Genomic DNA, 21115 nt, shown 5'->3' on the forward strand with positions numbered 1-21115 from the left:
AAAAAAATGAAGCCCGGTAAGGAGTCATTCCCATCAGCCTTCAGAGTGTGTTAGCAGGTAAGCATTTTGAGTAACCTATGTGTTTATAGCACTAAAATGGAAAAATCGTACCTTTAAAATGGGCTATAAGTACACCAATTGTGCTTGTGCTGTCCTTTATCAAGAGATGTAATGTTAAGTTACACATCTGGCAAAAGGAGAGTTCATCATTTCTCTGTAACTAACAATCTACACAATTTACTAAAATAATTCATTTGATCACCAAATCCACCATGAATCTTGAAATTTAAGTTTACAAGGATCACATGAAGGCAACACGACTTGTTCCGTGTTGTCATGTGACAGGAGGAACAGAGTGTCTCCTCAGCACTATCTCATATAACACAGAGACAACGGGAGCTATACAAATTAAAAGTACTTTATTACAAAGAACACATGAGAAGCAAAGATGCATAAACATTCACATGATAACCTGAAAAGCCCAAACACTACAGCACCTGATAATCACAAGTATAAGTTGACACCAAGCACTGTTCAATGTGCAACAATGCATCTTGATCAGGAAATAAAGGAATCACTGGAGTGTGAAAAAAAAACAGGAGTCATCAAAGTTGATACGATCTCCTCAGTTCCTCTTTTACTTAGAAGACGGCGGCTCCACCAGCTTGTTGTGAACATGCATCATCCCTAAAAACAGGGCAAGAATCAGCATGTTTAATCTGAATCATGTCAACAACAAATTTTGGGCTGAGCTGACAATTTAGAAAGTTAAATATAGTTAAACAAGCAATGACATTTTGTAATGCAGTCTCACCTTTGAAGTATTTCACAGTTTTGACACGCAGTTCTAGGGTGGCATCTTCATCACATACAAAAACAGTCTGTGGGTGCTGCTGGAAAGCAGACACTGTCCACATGTGATTCACGCCTTCCTCTATAGCTTTGTATAGAGCAAATGCCTTGTGTGCTCCAGTTATCAGAATCATGACCTGAGAAGATAGTGGAAATGTGACTTATGGCCTGAACAAAGACCACTTGCAATTGGTGTTTCTTGTTGAGTCAGAGAGATACAATTATTGAAGTATTCAGTGTCCTGCAACTCAAAGCACATTCCTGGAAGGAACAGATTCCTTCTGGCAAGTGGTACATTTGAAATTTTATAGAAAAAGCAACAGAGGTAAGAACTTAAACACAAACACAAAGGGTTGTTGATACTTATCCTGGCTTCTCACCTCTTTTGCATCCATGACAGTACCCACTCCGACAGTCAGAGCCATGGTGGGCACCTTTGAGAGATCTCCATCAAAGAATCGGGCATTAGCCATGATGGTGTCTTTTGCCAGGGTTTTAACCCTTGTACGGGAAACCAGGCTCGAACCAGGTTCATTAAAGGCAATGTGTCCATCTGGTCCAATTCCTAACAGAGCAGGAGAAATATTTTGGATTCAACTGTCACTTCAACTACAACAGGTGAAATCATTTGTAGAGTGTGTGTGAGCACAAATATGAAATGTGTTAAAGTTGCCAAACTCAATACCTCCGACAAAGAGCTGGATCCCCCCTGCTGCTGTTATCTTTTCCTCAAACGCATTGCACTCTGCCTGCAGGTCTGCTGCATTGCCATCTAGGATGTGGGTATTCTCTGCTCTTATATCTATATGCTTGAAGAAGTTATTCCACATGAAGGAGTGGTAGCTCTCTGGGTGTTCTCTGGGAAGCCCTAAACAATGTTTTATGACAGCTTCTTATGCAAGACCACAGATTTCAACAATTCCTTAATGTTTAACCAGTTTGTGTGTGGGGAAGAGTGATGAAGACCTACCTACATATTCATCCATGTTGAATGTCTTTACATACTGGAACGAGATTTCTCCATTCTTGTAGTACTCGATCAGTTTCTTGTAACACCCCAGGGGGGTGCTTCCTGGAAACAGGCAAATGTGTACAAGCTCAGTGTTTTCATTTCTGTTGATTTTATTCCATTTCAGTATTTTTTACACCATTAACATGCAAAAACACAAAATGTACAAAGGCATATTAGGGCCACCCTTGAATATAAAAAAAATTAAGAGGATCTGTTAATTTTTGAGAAAAAAGTGAAAGTTTACAACTAGACATTTTTAGGATTGTTCAGTCTGACATTTACAAGCAAACAAACTCAGAATTAAAGATTTTAAAAAGCTGTAATTTACAAGAAAAAAAAAGAAATTTTCAAGCTAATAAATTCTTAAATTTTGACATTAGAAACTCAAAAATTTCAAGTTTTAAAAATCATAAATTTACAACGTTGTAAGGCAAAAATATACATGAAACCAAACTGAAAACCATGGTTGTATTTTTCAACCTTATAGTCTAGAAAATTCAAAGTTTTGGTTGACATTCATTCAAGATTGTTTAAGTAACATTTCTAGTTTTTTCTTTTAAAAATAACTTTTTTTTTACTTTTTAGATTTTTTTTCTTGAAAATTAACAACAGATTTAATTTATTTTTTCCAAGTAGGAAGCTTTTCTTAAATATGAGTAGGTGGGCCCTAAGGAAAAAGGACTGAGAACCACTGCATTATAAGACACACACATTACATGATTGTCATATTGTAATCTTAGCCTCCACAACTCACTTTTTGGGTGTAAATTTAAGCATTTGACTCTGCAGAAGAAAATAAATCTTTAAGTCTTAAAAAAGCAATTTTCGAAATATATAAATGTGCACATTCCAACACGCATAAAGCACTTTTTTAGTAATGGATTATCCAAGTACATGATCCAATGGGTATTTCCTCCTTTGGTGCTTAATCAGCAAATGTAGGGAGAAATACTGCTGACCATATGTCACAGTTTTCAAAATGTGATCCAGTATCCGAAGCATTGTGTTTTAGAAATATAATTAACACATCTTTAAAGACTCACCTGTGGGGAGCCCTAAGGTGAAATATTTGTCCGGACCAGGTTTGAACAGTAAAATCTTATTTCTAATATACTTTGCAGCCCACTCGCTGGCCTGATCGTAGTCATTGAGGATGATCAGCTTCATCGTCCTGCACAAAGGAAAAACAAGTGAAAAAGACCGTGCCTGTCTAAAGGAGCTCAGTCTCGAAGTAGTCCAGGAAAAAACACACCTAAATTAGACTTTACACTCATCAAAGGAACTACATCATTTCACAACAGTAAAATGGGATTACTGCACATGCATCTGAGTTGATAACAGTCTGCCAAACGACAACTTTGATACAACCGCACTGCTCGCCCTAAACTTTACCTGTTGTATTAGCTTCCAAGTTTAACAACAAAGGAATAGTTATGGCACAAACCCATTACCTCTGAGTATCTGTAGCTTTTACTCGCAGCAGACAGGATCTGGACGGATCATGTGATTCCTGATGTTTGATGCTAACAGCGCCAACCGCGGAAGAGACGTAAACCTCAGTCCTTATTCCGTTAGCTAATGTTAGCTAGTAGGCTAATAAGCTAACGAATACGACTTGAGTTATGACACCACCAAGCCCTATGTTGCTATTGAGACGTCTGGAAAATGGTCTGTAGACTGGTTAATGTTATTCCAACAACGCTTGAGTCAAATATCTAATTTTGCTCACATTTAAGCGAGCAGGCGTTATTCATTTCATCAAGTCTTAAAATAATCTTAAAATAGCGTTAATGTACGTATGAGGACACAATTATTAGCCCTCTATGACAATTCAGTGTTTACCACCTAGCGCAGTCAGAGTACAGAACTTTAAACACAGCTTTTCCAAACATCCTATTTTATTTACTTTGGATTACATTATTTTACCTACCACACAGAAACAAAATGTCACAAAAAACCAAAGAGGCAACATGGTCAAAAATATCATCCTCTTTAGAACTGACCTTTTTTTGTTGCTGAGCCGTAGTACAAAACCCCTGTTGTGCAATGATGTGCTTTACTTTTTTAATGTTAAAACTGAGTTATCTTTTAATTCATACGCAGTATGAAAACTTGCAAATAGTGGTAGTAATGGTTTGAGCTGTCACTTGAAAAAGCATCATGGGAAAAAAAAATCAGCTTTCCAAGAGTCAAGAACTGGAGTGAGAAGTATAAATCAGAAATTCAGACAGCCACACAGTACAGAACAAGCAAGTAGAAATAGAAGAGAAAGGTTTTAAATTAACAACATTGACAGGCCTGCACAAAGCCCTGGCCTCCATTGAAAATCGGTGGGGTGAACTGAAGACCAAGATCCATGCCAGAAGATCAACAAATCTTTAGGAGCTTGAGAGATTGGCCAAAGAAGAATGGGCTAGGATTCCTAAGGAGATGAGTCCAAGACTCCTTGAAAACTACGAATGTGCAGGCTGTTATCCAGCAAAAAGGAGGCACAAGTGACAACTGGCATTCAGACCGTGGTAGAGACTTGAAAAGAATCACTTCATAGTTTATTCTTAAGCTCCATCTTATGCAGTCCATATTTTTAATATATTTCCTAAGTCTTTATTATCCAGGAATCAGCTGTTTACAGAGATCGGTTCTCTACTACAAAGCCCCTTTATTTTTACCCAAACAATTTTATTGCATCCTAAACTGTAGCCAGATTAGCTTAATGTGTAATCTTTGAAAGTCATAAGACATTTTCACTACTTCTGTTAGCTAAACCAAAGAAATATTGTTAATACTTTTGACCAAAGAAATGCTAGATGAACCATGTGATTTTCAATAACTTTATTAAAACCATATTGTGACACAGACCAGAACACATACAGAGCACACAACAGAAATAAATACCATCATGTGTACAGCGCTCATTGTCAAACAGGCTTATTGCAGCTGGCTTTTTGATTTATGTCATCCAGAAAGAGAGAGGGCATGCTATGTCATCAGAGAGATCAGGAGCTGGGCTCAGTGTGCTAATCACCCTGCCTGCTTTTTCGACTGTGGTTGCAGTTCCTGAAACACTTTACTGCTCTGATATACACCCAGGTTGCACCTCATTCTCAAGCAACCAGCTCCTTTAGCTTTGCTTAGGGAGGCATTAAGAGGCTGCTTTAATCAAGGTCCATTTCAGGCTTGTTGTTTGTGGTTTCTGAGCTGGGGTTGCCTGTGTTCTCATTCGTTCCCTTCTCTGCAGCTTCTTCCTGGGGTTTTTCTTGACCGTTAACAGGTCCGTTTTGCTCTGCAGGTGTGTCCTCCTTGGGTAGCTCAACCTTGGGCTTGGGTTTGGTCACAATGGGATTACAAGTGGAGAACAGCTCCTAGAAAAAAAATATAAAAAACAAAGAAAATCAACAATGCTTTGTTATTCAAAAGCCATCTGGGGGGGGGGGGGGTCTAGCAACATGCCTCATCCCAATAAATAGCTGAAAAATAAACAAACAATATTGGAAGATGGTTGATCTAAGTGTTTTATGTTTCAAGGAGATCTGTGATGTGGCCCAGGTATGTGGGAGGATGGCAGCTGCAAAGACCCAAACTCTGGCAAAGAATGTTTAATATGTGAAATAAAGAAAATAGTCCCAAGAGAAATTAATTCATACTCAGGAACAATAACACAACTTAACAAATCAAAGCCTTTCAGTAGTGAATATCAAGAAAGAGAAATGTGAGAGCCAACAGCTATTTATGGACTTGAAAGACATGCTTACTGAGTAAGTCAAAGACTTTAAATACGATCTTGAAAGGTTGAAAATAATGTGGAACAGGAAATAACTATTATAGAACAAACTGCAAATCTGTGTAACAAGATGACAAAACCCATGGGCCCGCTAGAGCGAGGCTGATGATGCAGAGAACATACAACAAAAAACAGCAAGGGAGAAAGAGATGAAGTTGTTGGGGATTGGGTGGATTATTTCAGAGGTAAACCATTTAATTCCTGTGCGATTTTGGCAATTTATACAGTCCCACAACCTTAACACCCCAAAATCAGCAATATGAAATCTTAGGTTCAGTTCATAGATTAAATCCACCAATAAACTCCTTTATCCAGGAACTGGACATCCCATTTTAAAATAATTGTTTATCAAGGATTCAGCAATAGTTTGTTTGAAAAGTAGACACTAACCCTGGTTTTTGCTTGAATGTCTTTTACTTTGACCATGGGATCCAACGTCAAGCTCTGTTTACTTTGCTGGTTCATGGCACTGTTCATCCACATCATTACTTCACTGGTCAGTTTATCCACTTTATTGACGTCCGCCTCATCTAGATGGTCATACTGCTCCTCCTGGAAGAACAAAAAGGAATGTCAGATGAAGTATATACAAGCAGGTGTTAAAACTTATATTTGAACATTATTTTGAATGTGAATCACATCATAAAATCACATAAAAATCCCCAAATCGTGTTTGTATGTGATGTCAATAGTGTTATAGAGGGAAAAGTTCCACATTTGATATTACCTTCATTTTGTATGCCTCAACAAATTTCATATACTGCTGGATCTGTTTTCCCATATCCTCAAATGCTTTAGGTCTCTCCTCGGCCTCTGTAAACCTCTCCTGGATAGGCTGCCCAAGTTTCTATAGAAAACACATATTTGAACCTTTAAAAAACTAAATGTCCAAAAAATAATGCAGAAAAAAAAACAACTGGTGCAGCAATAATTACCTTTAGCTCTGCCAGTTTGTCAATATACACTTGTTTGGGTTGGTCCTCTCCATCTTCATACAGCCAGTTTTCAGTGTCCTCCAGTTTTAATGACAAAGCATCTCTGTCCTAAAAATGCATATGAAAATGTCACAATAGGTGTAAGGAAAGCCAGATGTGTTGGAAAGTGATTAGGAAGTGTTAATCAGAGTTTCAAAAGCTGTTAACTCACAGATTCACTGACAAACTTCTCCAGCATCCCGTGTAGTTTGTCCCTCATGTCGTACACGTACTCCTCTACATTATTCTTAGCGTCGTTCCTCTCCTTCTCCAGCTTGTCCTGCATGATCATCTTACCCTGAAGAGAAGCCAAACAGCAACTGTAACCACTCAACACTTGAAAATAGATCAAGTAATTAAAGATGATTGATGGATAGTGATGCGCTTGTGTGTCACGGCTTAAAGTTTAGTTACCTCATTTTCTACAAAAAGGTTCAGCATGTCATCCGCTAACTGCCACTGTGGACTGTTCTCAATGGGAAGCTCCAGCACTTTTGTTTTGACTTTGGGCTTTTTGGCTTGTGGAGGTTGGTCAGACTTCTTCTCACCTTTGCCCTCCTCTGTGGATGTCTAAGAGGTAAAATAATGTGCATAAAAAATTAAAGTCAAGTATTTGTTTTCTCCTTGTAAGGTAAGATCAAGTAAACTTATATCTATGTATGACTCTTACCTCCATCTCTTCATTCTCACGTGGCGTCTTCTCCTCTGTTTCTTTCTGAGCATCTCCCTGACCCTGCTGCTCCTCCTGATCAGTCTGCATCTTGTTCTGAGGAGGAGTTATAAAACACAATTTTGTCTGGTAAAACAGCAGAACAGGTGCTTATATAATGCCAACTGTAAAAAGACATTTTATGATGACAACTTAAAAATGTTTGTACCTCTCCCTCTTTGTCGTTTGCCTGTTCTGTTTCCATGGGTTCTTCTGTCTCATCTGACTTCTGCACCTCAACCAGTGAGGCGCTGGACACGCTGAAGATACCATGGATGTTCACTCGCACCTTCACTTTCACTTTGGAGCTCTCCCCAGATGCCTGTGGGACAACTTTCTGGATCATAAACTGGCCTGCAAGAAGAACAAATGATGATTTGCAACAACAAATACAGAAGGCATTCAGTGATGCAATCACTGTGGTCAGCATTTATCAACCAGATATTGCTCATGAGGTTGTGGAACATACAGATACACTTTGGAGAGAAAACGTTAGAAAGCAGCATGACTGGACATTAATCTTATCTGTTTCCACTGGATGTGCATGAGTTTTTAATCCCCCTGGCCCCATAAGAAACTAATCTAAACATGGCCACCAGATTGTATGAAATTTGCAAAAGCACAGCTCAAAAATAAAATGAGAAATTCTGAGTCAGATTTGAGCATGTGTCATGGTTAAGTTTTTAACTCGATCAAATCTTTAACTTTGTGTAAAATTTAAAAAAAAAAAAAAAATTATATATAAAATCATGACAGAAGTCTTCTGATCCTTGCAAAGAGTGTATGAGTGAATTCCAGACTCTATTTGCATTCAGCTCCACTACTTAAATATTCTACTTTGGACAAAGTATATGTTGGCTTTCATAGCCTTTCAAAATGTATAGTTCCCATTTGTCTGCTTGTAATATCCTAAAACCAGCTGCTTGTGATTTACTAAACTGAATCATAGGCATCATCATCAGATAGCGTGATTCGATGACCCCAAGTCTTCATCAAACACACACCTGCCCAGACGCCTCACTTCGACAGTCAGTGAGGGGACAAATATAATTTCTTCTCACTTAACTGGCATCATGAAATCCTGTTACATCAGAAAGGCATTCCTGTTATTTTCATAGTGATTACAGATGTTGTCTGACAGTTTAGACAGGAAAATGTCCCAAAGTTGGGGAATCTGTTCATGGTTCAGCTTTCTCTCTTTAAAACAGTACTGGTGCCATAACACTTAACAGTTTAGATAACAGTTTGGATGACAGTTTAGATATTAAGGAGAAATGGGAACTAGAAATGAACACCATAACTGTGGACGAAGATTGGATTAGTTCATGTACAGAAGGACACAAAATAACAAGCAGATCCTACTTGGAATGAATTTGAATGGAAAGTTAAGATGAGGTTTTTTAAAGACTCCTCTAGTCACTTCTAAATTTGGTAACTCCTCCGGTCAATGCTGTGGCCTAGCAAGAGACCACATCCACATCTTCTGGGATTTTCCTAAATTACAAGATTTCTGGCAAAATCTAAAAAAAGAAATTAAAAAATCTTAAGACATAGATGTACCTCCAGAACCATGTTATTTTATATTAGGCATCCCACCAAAAATATAGATAAGATACAAGATGTATAAGATAAGAATAAGATTCTATTGTTAAGAGCTCTACCTCTTATTGCCAAAAAGATGATAACGGTCTCCTGGCTAAAACCACAGCCCCCCACAGTGACACAATGGAAGCAAAGAGTTAAGGATGTCTATAATATGAATTCATAAAGGCAAAGCTAAAATTAAAAACAGAAAGATTTTTGAACAACTGGTACCCAATATCAAATTTGTTTTTCAGTTGATGTGTAATATGAAACAACAGTAATGTAATGTGTATTATACATTTTTTTTTCTCTTTCCATGGTTTTGGTCTGGTTCTTGTTACATATCTTTGCCCAAATAGCGTGGTCATCCAAAAGAGGAGGACACTTTCATACAGTTAGGCTCTCTACAGATGGACAAAGTACACCCCCCCCTTCATACTTATTAACTGTAAATGGAGGTGTAAATGAGTAAACTCTAAAGCCCATTTCAGACTGGGAGCGAGACATGCACGTCTCAACCGCAACACGCCTGGATTTTCAGTTTGATTGCATGTTAACAAGTCAGGGCTTTCAGACTGCCTGCATGTGTGCCACATCTCTTTTTTCCATGTACCGCGTGCGGTTATGGATCATATTAGACAGGATAAATGATAAATGCAGAGCCATATTTACATTGTTGTAGCACATATGCACATAGAATATGTTTACAATGTGTTTCTTGATAACCCAAAGGAAGGCCACGAGCTTAAATGTGCCTGTTTTATAAAGTTGTTCTCTTAAGATCTACTCTTAGTGAAGCTTTCTGTCTCCACACTTGTAGAATTTGTCACAGGAAAGTTAAACACAGTAAGTGCTCTTCTGGTTTGTGCTTTTCAAATTAAAAGCCCGGTTTAGTATTTCTGTAGACAAACTCCTTTCACTTGTACAGAATGCTTTTGTTTTGAATAGTTTCCGACACACTTCCACAACACAACAAATCAAGTAGCTTGTAGGGGGGTTTATTCAGGTAAAACTTATGAAGAAGGACAGGGCTTTGAGAGCAGGGAGATGCGGCTGACACGCAGCAAACTCATGCCCTGTGTGAAAGCCACACCAGCAGGAGTCGGAGCAGACATGCACAGCACACGCAAGCAAGCAGCAAAACACACTCCCAGTCTGAAACAGGCTTTAGTCTCTTGGACTGCCCACAATGATATGCCTGGGTTGTTATTTAACATCTGACTGTACTGTTATCTGCTGAAAATGAATAAAAAGAAGTAAAAAATACTTTTAGAATTACAGAAGCAACTTATAACTTTAAATTTAGCTATACATTAACTCCAAAGTATAAAGAAGTACTTTGAATAAGTTCAAACAATTAATAAATAAAACCTTACCCAACTCTCATACATTATTTCTCCTTACAACTCTACTGTCAGCTCTTCAGTAAATTTCCTCTCTTACTTTTTCAGTCTTTTAAGTGTGTTAGTTCTATTAGATCTTGAAAATTTCAACTAACATTTTCACCAACCTATTTTTTTACTATTGCTTTTTTTTTTTTTTAAGTACATTAAAATCATACATTTAAATAACATAATAATCCACCATCTGTGTGCATACAAACTTAATATCCCCCCTGCACAAATCAGGGCCTGGGACCCCAACTACAGTCGAGATTCACTCATGCATTGAAACTAATGATTTCACTTGAGGCACTGCAGAGATTGCAATATCAACAACAGAGAAAGTGAGAGACTAAACATTCACCCAGGTAAAAGTTAGACAACTTTTTGTTTCTCATTCTTTGTTCTGATCAACAGAAATCTGAGATATAAACTGCCCCGGTGTATAAGCTGCAGTCTTTTTGGGAGTCTTCCACAGTGAAAAAGGTGTAAATTGCCCTTCTGTTACAATATAGATTTTATTCAGCTAAGTCCACAATGTGCATTTTCTGTGTTGCTCTTTTAGTCCCATATTTTTCACCACATTTTTGAGTTTGTGCATCTACTAGCTGCAGAACAGTAGTCGAGTTCTAGGCCTCAGGTGATTGTTGGGAGACAGACCCAAAGCCCACAAGCTGTTGACCTCTTCCACTGTTCCTCGTCCTACATGCACAAAATATTAATGGGAACACTAACAGTTATTTCCCTGTTGTCTTCAGATGCAAAGATATGACCTCACAAGGCAGAAAAGCAGTTCAAAAGTGGCACCAGTCTGGTCTGAGCCAGTATGTTTCAAGTAGTGAAATGGTCGTTTGCCCCGTCCAGTGAATGGGGTAAATTTTAAATAGTGTTGGTTCCTTTGCAATGTGATGTTGGCAGCTGCATGCACAAATGAGATAATAATGTTGCATTTCTTAGCACTTAAAAGACTGGTGTACAAGCCACGGCCAGCTTTTTAGAAGAATAGATATTAGAAGTGCAACTTAAGCATCAAATTTTAAGGTACAATAACAAACTGAAAGTACTTCCAAATAATTCTATTTGTTGCTGCTCATATTTCACCAATTAGGGTTGTATTCTCTGAGGGTCAACTGGATCCTAGACAGGTCATGCTATGTAATTGCATGTCCCTGGTTTGTTTGTGATACAATAATATATTAATTTGTTTGTATTTACTTATTCCTTTTGGGTCAGATGAAGAATGATTACAAGACATTGGACATGGAGGAATTGGATATTACAATCGCGTAATAATACTCTTTTTTTTTTTTTTTACTGAAAAAATAAAGACACCTACTGTTAATCAGTTGAATATATTCTGATGTTGCCATTTGTAACAACAGTTACGCTGATCCAGTAATCTCTAAAAGTCTATCTGGATTAGGCTAAATCAATACGTTCATCTAAAATGGCAGAAAAGTACGAACAAAAAGCCTAACCAGGATTGTAAAGCAGGCATTTCCAACTGATCACTGCATCATTCCAATACGGACAACATATTCAGTGGCTTACCAATAGTGGGATCAGGGTAGGGCAGCTCACTGGCGGAGTTGTAGTATGCCTCCAGAGAAAAGGGCTCTTTCCTGTAGAAGGTTAGCACTTTGGAGAAAGGTGCTGCATGGTTCTTGGGAAATACCTCACAATCACTGAAAAAAAGAATGTATTTCATAGCACTTGTCAGATTCAATACTCTAGACTGGAGAAAGAGAGCGAGAAATAAAAGACAATGACCAAAATCATCAAAGATTACTTCTACCTCAAGCCTTCCTCGGCAGCAGAATGCCACTTCAATGAGATGGGATAGGGAGTAACATCTGTGATGGAGAACTCGCGCACTTTGAAGGCAGGTGACAGGATTGCACACTATGAGGACACAACCAGCATTAAAAGAAAACTTGTTATATAAATTCAAATCAAAATTCCTCATTCTAACAATGTTTTAATATATTCAAAAGTTCTTAAAGAAGCCCTGTGGTGTGGGCTGTACATCAGTTTTCAAGGAAAAAAGTGACAAACCTGCAGAGCACATCCTCTGGCCACAGCTTCGTCAGCATTCAGCGTGGTGCTCAACTCTTTCCCGAAGAATTTGCTGATTCTCTCTTTGACAGCTGGGATCCTGGAAGCTCCACCCACTATCTCTACTGCATAGATGTCTTCCTTTTTCAGTTCTGAGGGAACACAAAGACTTTGAGTACCATTCAATTCAGCAAACATGGGCATTGAAGTTCTTTTAAAGAATACAAAAACAGGTAGATAAAGAAGACTCTGTACTCACTAGTTTGTTCCAGCAGACTCTGCAGAGGAGGCTCAACACGTGCCAAAATATCAGCACACATCTCTTCAAACTGACCCCTTGTGTAAAACAAAAGGTGAACATGGCTTAAGCTTAAAAAAGAAGCAGTAAAAATGAGTCACAGATTCTTAATGCAGCTGTTATGCTGATGGAGCTACCTGTTCAGCTTCCCAGAGACATCAATGTCATTCATGAAGCACTCAATGTTGAGCGGCAGGTCAGAGGAGTTGGCGCTCATCAGTTTCTTCAGTTTTTCACACTCCTGGTAGAGCCTGACTAGAGCACGGGGCTTTGACTTGACATCCAACTTGTACTTCTTAGCAAATTCCTCACAGAAGTGCTTCACCAGCATCTCGTCAAAATCCTTCCCTCCCAACTCTGGATCACATGCTGTGGACAGGATCTGAGAGACAAGGTAGAAATGGGAGTGAAGGTCTAAACAACGCTTCTCAAACACTGAAGAAGAGCGTGCTGGATCCTGATTAGGCTGCACACCTTGAGTTTGCCCTTGTTGAAGGCACAAACTGATGTCTGGTATCCAGAGTGGCCTAGGTCCACAAACACCACATTCCTGGCCTTCTCCTCAGGAGCAGGAAGATCCTGTTTGTAGATCCCATATGCCAAAGCCACTGTAAGGAAAATTAGTAATTAATAATAAAGTGGTAATTTCTTGTAATGTTTAAATGCACATTTTATGAGTTATGTTAGCCACAGTGGTAGTCAAAAATCACACACAGGCACACAATTTCTCCACAAAAATTGTGCATACAGACCTGCAGTTGTTTCATTCATGAGCCTGAGGCAGTTAAGACCTGCGATCTGAGCAGCATCTACCACTGATCTCCTCTCAGCATCCGTGTAATAGCAGGGAACCTGGAAAAACAACAGAAAATTTGCTTATTTTTGTCTATCAACTTGCTTGATTAGACCTTTAGTTGCAAGGTTAATGAGCAAGGATGGCATCAAAAAGTCATTTGTTTTACTTACAGATACAACACAATCGGCCACAGGTTTCTTGAGCGCATTCTCTGCTGTCTCCTTAAGTTTGGTCAGAAGCATGGCAGTGACCTGTTCGATGCTAAACACCTTCTCTTCCTCCATGTACATCACCTGTAGTAACAGTCACATTCAGACAAGAGAAGATTATAACATTGGTTCACATGATTTTGTCTGGGGTGGCTCTAAATTTCCATTCTGCAGAGCAAGAGCCCAACAATCTAACAAGGAACACATATTCTAACATGCACAGTTTGACTCATCAGAGTTACTCAACACTGAATGTCACTTTCGGCTACCACTGTCTCTTAATTCTCTTTTAAATGTTACCATTATGCTTTCACCGAGTCATCAAGGCTGCGTTTTAAACGTCAGCTCTGTGCAGCTTGTGATGACACAGACATTTCACAACATCAAGATGCACACAGGGCTGCGTCACAGGTGCAATAAAGAGTTGCTCATCTACCGGCTTTGACGGCCTTCTGGCATTAATGCTTTGTCAGTGAAAACTCAGTTTGTAAGCAACTTACTGAAGCAGCAGAAAACAGAAAAATAACCAAAACAAAACAAAACAGGATATTCAGCTTGAACAAAACAGATTTAAAACCATCAGAAATTGAATTTCTGTAAAGCTGCCCATTCTCTGCTTTGATATTTTGCCCCCAAGTACTTTCTTAGGAAGTGCTATTAGCAGAGAGTTGCATTAATTTTCAGATGCACAATCTTCATAAACCATCAGGTGTAATCAGTTTCCTTTCATTATCTTAATTAGATGAGTCACTTGCCATTTTAACACATTTTATTTTTTCAGGTGAGTAAGATAATGGATTATAAAGTACATCAAAAGTGCAAGATGTCAAATGGGGAGGCTATATTTAAGACAGTTGTTTGTAGAGGTTGGAAAAAAAATCAATTCTTAGATGCATTGTGATGTGAAGGTGGAAGAGTTTGAATTGATTTATAAATGTCCAATAATCGATTATAATTTAAATATTTAATACTGTGGAATAGCAGGAAAATAAAGGTGGAACTCTGACATGCAGCGCGTAACAGCAAGATTTAGATTACCAGTTGTTTATCTGTGAAAATGGACATTTTTATGTTTTTAATTTCAGATTTGTTACAAGGAAAGGATGCTGCAACCTTTGGTTCAGTGCAATAGTAAATTTCCAGTTTACACACATCTTCCATTAGAGGATAGAGGAAATTTAATTCATCACTTTTTTTCTAAATACAAATGTAATGTTTTTATTATGTTTGACACAGTGAGAACAACAGAAAAAAAAAACCTGAAGCGCATCAAAATGCATCAATGATCGATTACGAATCGAGTCGCAGCTCTATGAACCGAAATCAAATCGAATAATGAGGTGCCTTAAGATTCCCACCACTAGCTGTGTGTGCAGCTTGTGTAGTGGACAGCCATATGACAGTATTGTTGGGTTCAGTAAACAAATCAAATATATTAAGAAGTTTTTTACAGCACTTTTGAAGGACAAAAATGGCAGTTGTAAAGTGAAGTCAGTTCTAGTTTTTTTCCCTAAAGATATCATAAGTTGTTGGGATGTTTTGGTAGACTTTTGAATACCTGTGCTGTCTATGGAATGATCATGTAAAAGGTGCATATTTACTACTGATAATATGAGTTTTGATTGATTATCAAAGGAAATAACAAAGTGAAAGTCAAGTGTGGCTGAATGATGACTAGAACATACCACAAATTATCAAACATTTTTAAAAATCAGTGTAAATACAATAGCTCTCTTACCTTGATTCCAGTCGTTCCTGATGGCATTTGTGCAATGTCATAGACCAAACTGTTTTTGAGGCGCTGCACGAAGGGATCTGTAAAGGCTCTGCCATGAAACCTCTTGAACCCTTGGACTGTGTTCTTGCAGTTTGTGACAACCTGTGAAACATAACAGATGAAAATCTAAGAAAACTGAAGATTCATGACTTTTAGTTTGTTATTTGTGTGGGATGAGTTCAATGTGTGCTGCATCCATGCCAAGTATTGGTCATACTCTTTACTCCATGCACTGTTGAAACATTTGTTCCTCTTGTCCATTTCACGGTCACAGATACAGAGTCCCACAGATCCCCATGAAAACATACCTGGCTTTTTGCAGCTGCACCGATTGATCGATTCCTGGGTCCAAAGGAAACACATGCTCTGGGAACAGACATAACAAATTAGTGATGTAGTATCAGACAAATGAAATGCAACTATTAATTAACTGTAGTTGTTTCTGCTGGCTGATAATCTGGAGTGATAACATATTTTGAAATTGGGGCAGATATACAGTGCGTAACAAATTTATTAGACCACCTGTCATATTTGTCTCAGAGACCATCCATCATCATGAAGTGCTTTAATGCGGACCCTTTCATTTTCAGTGAGCTCTCCACGTTTTACCATTTTGAACAGGAATGAGGGATTTCAAACTGAATTCACCCAAATTTGAGCCAGCTCACTGAGCTTCTGCATAAGATTCAACCACTAAAACATTTTTTTCTGTTCAGGAATGCAAGTAAATAACTATAATTTGACATATTAATCAAGAAATATTAATGTGCTTTACTATCTTTTCAGTTTTTTTGTAAATCAGTACATTTGAAAATTCATGGATAACAATAATAATTATATTTTAGCATGAAAAATATCATTTGGATTAAAGAGCTTCTACATATTGATGTACATATTGTATTAATCATTGCATTAACAAAAAAATGATTTTGGTAATTACCAATGCTTTTAATTTAGAGGAGCTGTGGCATAAACTTTACTTTGGTTAGGGTGGTCTAATAAATTTGTTAAGCACTGTACCTCTAACTTAATCAGATTAATCAACAGACTATGGTCTGAAAATGCTTTCATTTAACCGTTATTTATATAGGGTATTCCCGTAGAGATACAATAAAGCACTGCTCAAGACAGCAGTACAAGAGATTCTAGACAACAAATAATATTAAAGGTAATATTAAAGGTTGCATCAATAAACATATACAAATATGTGCACGCGCTGGTCATATATGCCTTAACTCTGGCTTAAAAATTTCCCAAACTAATGATAATGAACCATGACAACTAAACCATTATAATGGAGCAGAAAACATTATAAACTCCTTAACCAAAGACAGGATGAATCCGTTACAGCTACCACCAGTTTAAAGATTCAGCAGACAACATAAATAAGGAGGCAATACGTGTAAAATGGCCTAGTAAAAAAAAAGATATACCAATGTGCCATCCCTCAGTTGTATACGGAAGAACAGACAATTTTCTATTGAAGAAAACAATTAGTTCATTTTCGTCAGTAATGAAGTTTCAATGAATTGATGGAGCCGTTTTGACAGCCACGATCCGGCCTCCTCCCATAATGCGCTCATTCACGCCTGCAGTAAAACAAAAATCACCTGACCTGGCAGATTTATTGTTTGTCTTGAAACAATTTAGACGTTTTAATTGTATTTTGATCAAAAAATAAGAATTTTATCAAGTGACCTAGCTGAGAGATGTCTTTACACTCACAATGGTTTAGCCTTAGCTAGCATTAGCTTTAGCAATCACATGCCGTTTCCTGTTGTGAAATCTGCTAGCACGCTAACTAGCTACCTAGCAATGTTAGCTTCAGTCATTATTGTGATAAATAAAAGAGGGTCTATTCACATTCACAACCCAATGTGAGCGCTGGTAACACAACGCAAATTATGCACAGTAACACGTCTGATTGTACTTACGGTGTACTTCGATCGCTGTATTCATTGGCGACAGTTTCAATCCCTCCGGCTCTGGCTACCGCTACATAGCAGTTCAAGAACCCGACGTCAAATCCGACAACTGACATATTGGATAGCTAACTGAACAATTTACAGGGCGGTAATTACAAGGAAGAACAGAAATACAGTTCAGTGCTAATAATGACAGCAGCAGCTACAGTGGATTTCGGTCAGCGGACGGTGATACACCCTTGTTCTTGTTCCATGAAGCTGGGTAGCAGCATGCGGTACGCCGGCTGATGCGTGAGAGCGTTCAGGAATGTTCTTCTGTCACTCCGACCAATAGCATCCCACCGCAGAGCGCAGGAGGATGCTGCCGTGCGCCGCCCACAGGCTACGAACGGTACCGCAGCAGAAATTGGGTTCTCTACACTCACAACGCCGCCATTTCAATTAATGGGCCATTTACTTCACCTTGTCCCCTCTAATTCTCCCTATTTACTGTTGGCCCCTTGTGAGTGCTGCAACTCCCCAATATTCCTTTGTCCACAGTATTAAAAGGCCCTTAAAAAAATACACATAGATTCAAATCTATCAAACACCATATCAGCCCTTAAAGATTTACTTAAATTACAAAAAACACATTTCTAATTTTTCTTTCTTGCTCCATCGATTTCCTTTATTTAATGTGTCAGCAAAGGTGTTTGCAAGTAGTATCCTTGATATTCAGTCCCATTCCAAAAACTCAACAATGTGGGGGTTTCAACTGCATCAAACATTTATTTTCGTGTATTAAATACTGGAGCTTCTTACAAAAAAAATCTTTAAAGTTAGTATGGTTTCTGCTTTTCTGGCACTACATTTGTATCTTAATTTTTAAACAATAACAGTAATGTGAATTTAGTTGTACTGACAAATCTACAACAGTATAACTGAATGAAAGCAACACACACTGATTTCACATAAATATTTTCACTTTTATTGAGGAAACATACATAGTTGGATTTGATAACAGAGAGGGCAGCTTTCAGCAAGGTGGTGGGTGCTCATTCGTCGTTCTCAAAATCAGCAGGGTTCTTCCTCTTGCCTTGCTGATGGACACTGTTGCCCCAGCTGTATGTCAGGTACATGACAGTCAATGCTGTAAATAAAGAATTATATGACATATTAACACCAGGGCCATCACTGTAGTAAGACACATACCTCTGACAGTCTAGCTCTACAAAAAAATGTGTTAAAGCAGTCAGTCCAAATATGATTTAAATCCATTGCCTTACATTTTTAAACCCCAGCAGACCTGAAAGAGGTGTTTTTAATCTCATCAATTACAAAACTTTTAAATTAATCAGATTTCACACTAACTGGTAGGATATGATTTGAATTGTGCTAAGTATATGTATGTTTACAACAACTTAGTAGAGAAAGGTTCAGCCTGAAGTTGTGGTTGTGTACTGATCATTTGACACTTTGAGGAACAAGGGCTAGGTTCAAGGCAGGTAACAAATGTATCATGTGGCTGGGAACCAGCCCAGCTGTTGTATCAATTCACAACCATAAAAATTATTCATACAGGTATGTTGGAGTTCATTTATACTATCCATTTCTATATACTGTCTTTAACTGTTTTGTAGCAAAACTTTGCTGATGCAACTGCTTATGAAATGTATACCAGTCAAAATGATTACTTGACTATAGTTCAAGCCAGTTCATAATAAAAATGAAATGTTTCAACTGCATACATGGCCACAAATTCAGGTATTTCTTTTTATTGATGCTGTTTATTTAAACTTAGTTAGCCCAGCATACGTCTGACTTTCGCACGTCTTCCATATTGTTTTCTATTTTGTAAACAATCAGCAAAAAAAATCCAAGAACAATCATACTTAAAAGTACAATGTGTAATATTCAGCATAAATCCATTAAGTGGAACAAACTTGGTAAAACCTAAGATTTATAAATAAGTCCATCTAAATTAGTGTTTAATCACCTAAATACAAAATATTTCTACTCTTTTTAATAAGCTCAGAATAAGTCTTTTATTCATACATAGGAAAGGTCCCCTCCGTAGATGCCATTATCTTAGATTTTTGCATTTAGCATGTTATTGTGGTGTCACAGAAGGAACCAAATAACAAACAATTTTTTCAATTCTACTGTTTGCCACAGTGTCCACAAGAGAAATGAGCATTGAAATCTAGAATGGACTGTTAGATGTCGCTGATATCCCCAATTTTACACACAAACCTTAAATTTACGGGTTCGAAATGCACTGAATTTTAATATTGACCTACTGACACTATAACACTCACGAGGGGCAACTTTGAAGAAAGACGCTGTGAATCTTCTCCACACATTGGGGATTCCCTTGGAGAAGTAACTGGGGAAAGCCTTCTGCTCAAATGGGGACAGACTGTAGGTGATGACATGCCTGACCCGGGCCAAGTCTCCGAAGTGGCGACCCATGTTCACCAGAGATGATCTGCAATAAGAATAAAACAGACACACGCAATGACTATAATTGAAACTGGAAGGCACAATTTGCTGCACTTGTACACTTGCAGACTGTAGAGAGAAAGGGGCACAACCCGTGTATTTTGATAAAAAGACACTATAATAATACTAAACGAACATTAATGTATCCCTTACTTATTTGTGACTGCTCCCCTGCATAAAATGCCTCAGCGTTTTTAAAACATACAAAAGCTTAACTCGAATATTTAAGTTGTTGGTCGTGTTCTGGTTTGTATGACTGGCTGAATATTACGCAATCCAACCAAAAGGAGAATAGCTTAGAGGTGTTGTATATTGAACACTAACAAACTACTTATTGCACACATTTACTGTTGAGAGTTTGCACAATATAATTCTTACAGCACTTGTGAGTATATACGATAGATATATAAATAAATGTCCGACATCCAATGGAGTAGCAGGAAATGTTTAGCTTGTTTACAAAGGCTTCCTAAATTCTAGGTAACATCATGATAAATGACAGAATATAAACTCCGAATGAAGTAAATAAAAACACGTCTATATCTCGACTGATTGGCGGTGGAAGCTAAAAGTGAGCCTTCTTGGCTAGCTCCAGGGGGCTAACTAGCTGCCAGGGTATAAGTAGTCCTTGAAACGTTGCCTCGACCTTCGTGATAACATCGTAGTTCGATTAAAATAGATAAAACTGAAGTTTAATCATCAAATTAAATCAGAATTATTACTAAATTTCAGGTGATAAAATCTACACGACTCAAAAAAGACAGCCAGAATAGTGACATTGAGCCTTACCGTATTTCTGCCCAACAGTGTTTGCTGAAGGAGTTCCGGTGTCCGTCCTTTTTGTTGAACCGTCGTTGGCTGCTATCAGTAGGCAGCTGTAGCGACACCTACTGGAGTGGAGTGAGGTGACAGGGATAGGCATTCCCTGTTCAACATCTGACCTCCAGATTAACCAGCGGTGCTTACACAGGTTTCTATAGTATTTGGAGACTGGTTTAGCCTTTTCTTTAAATGGGTAGTATACTGTTCAGACCTAACATAGATGACTTCACAAAACCTCCACCAACAGTTGAACACAGAGGACAAAGGCCATTTAAAGCCTTTAGAAAACTTGGCAACTTGGTTCATTAATGCCTACCCATGTCTTTAAACAGACTTGTAATATTAATCTATGACTAATAACTCTACAATGGGGTTTCCTCTATAAAAAAATGGCCAAACAACACACTTTCTTCAAGGCCTGAGGAAGACATAAACAGTGACATGTTTCATGCAGTGAC

General features: G+C 38.1%; 3 protein-coding genes across 4 annotated transcripts; all 3 read right to left on the reverse strand.

The window, feature by feature from the left end:
• Nucleotides 1-404: 404 nt before the first annotated feature.
• Nucleotides 405-3431, reverse strand: gnpda1 (glucosamine-6-phosphate deaminase 1). Of its 2 annotated transcripts, none has more exons than XM_041797640.1 (7): nt 3316-3431; nt 2908-3035; nt 1823-1924; nt 1538-1720; nt 1233-1417; nt 815-989; nt 405-687 (listed from the first exon to the last, which is right to left on the reverse strand). In XM_041797640.1, the coding sequence occupies exons 2-7, from the start codon at nt 3029-3031 to the stop codon at nt 638-640; spliced, it is 819 nt and encodes a 272-aa protein (XP_041653574.1). In that variant the 5' UTR covers nt 3032-3035; nt 3316-3431; the 3' UTR covers nt 405-637. The 2 variants fall into 2 exon arrangements, with proteins under 2 accessions (XP_041653574.1, XP_041653575.1); XM_041797641.1 differs by having other exon boundaries at nt 3257-3338.
• A 1250-nt stretch (nt 3432-4681) lies between these two features.
• hspa4b (heat shock protein 4b) lies at nt 4682-17664 on the reverse strand. The gene is made up of 19 exons (XM_041797720.1): nt 17364-17664; nt 15738-15795; nt 15391-15531; nt 13614-13736; nt 13400-13499; nt 13122-13255; nt 12785-13029; nt 12609-12685; nt 12350-12501; nt 12090-12196; nt 11846-11979; nt 7498-7682; nt 7290-7385; nt 7034-7189; nt 6792-6917; nt 6581-6688; nt 6373-6492; nt 6036-6197; nt 4682-5226 (listed from the first exon to the last, which is right to left on the reverse strand). Exons 1-19 carry the CDS (start codon nt 17468-17470, stop codon nt 5020-5022), a joined length of 2538 nt encoding a protein of 845 aa, XP_041653654.1. The 5' UTR covers nt 17471-17664; the 3' UTR covers nt 4682-5019.
• Nucleotides 17665-18298: 634 nt separating this feature from the next.
• LOC121516424 (cytochrome b-c1 complex subunit 8) lies at nt 18299-20758 on the reverse strand. The gene is made up of 3 exons (XM_041797716.1): nt 20625-20758; nt 19652-19821; nt 18299-18483 (listed from the first exon to the last, which is right to left on the reverse strand). Exons 2-3 carry the CDS (start codon nt 19803-19805, stop codon nt 18389-18391), a joined length of 249 nt encoding a protein of 82 aa, XP_041653650.1. The 5' UTR covers nt 19806-19821; nt 20625-20758; the 3' UTR covers nt 18299-18388.
• Between the last annotated feature and the right edge of the window lie 357 nt (nt 20759-21115).

This window comes from Cheilinus undulatus, linkage group 10, assembly GCF_018320785.1.
Source record: "Cheilinus undulatus linkage group 10, ASM1832078v1, whole genome shotgun sequence".
Classification (NCBI taxonomy): domain Eukaryota; kingdom Metazoa; phylum Chordata; class Actinopteri; order Labriformes; family Labridae; genus Cheilinus; species Cheilinus undulatus.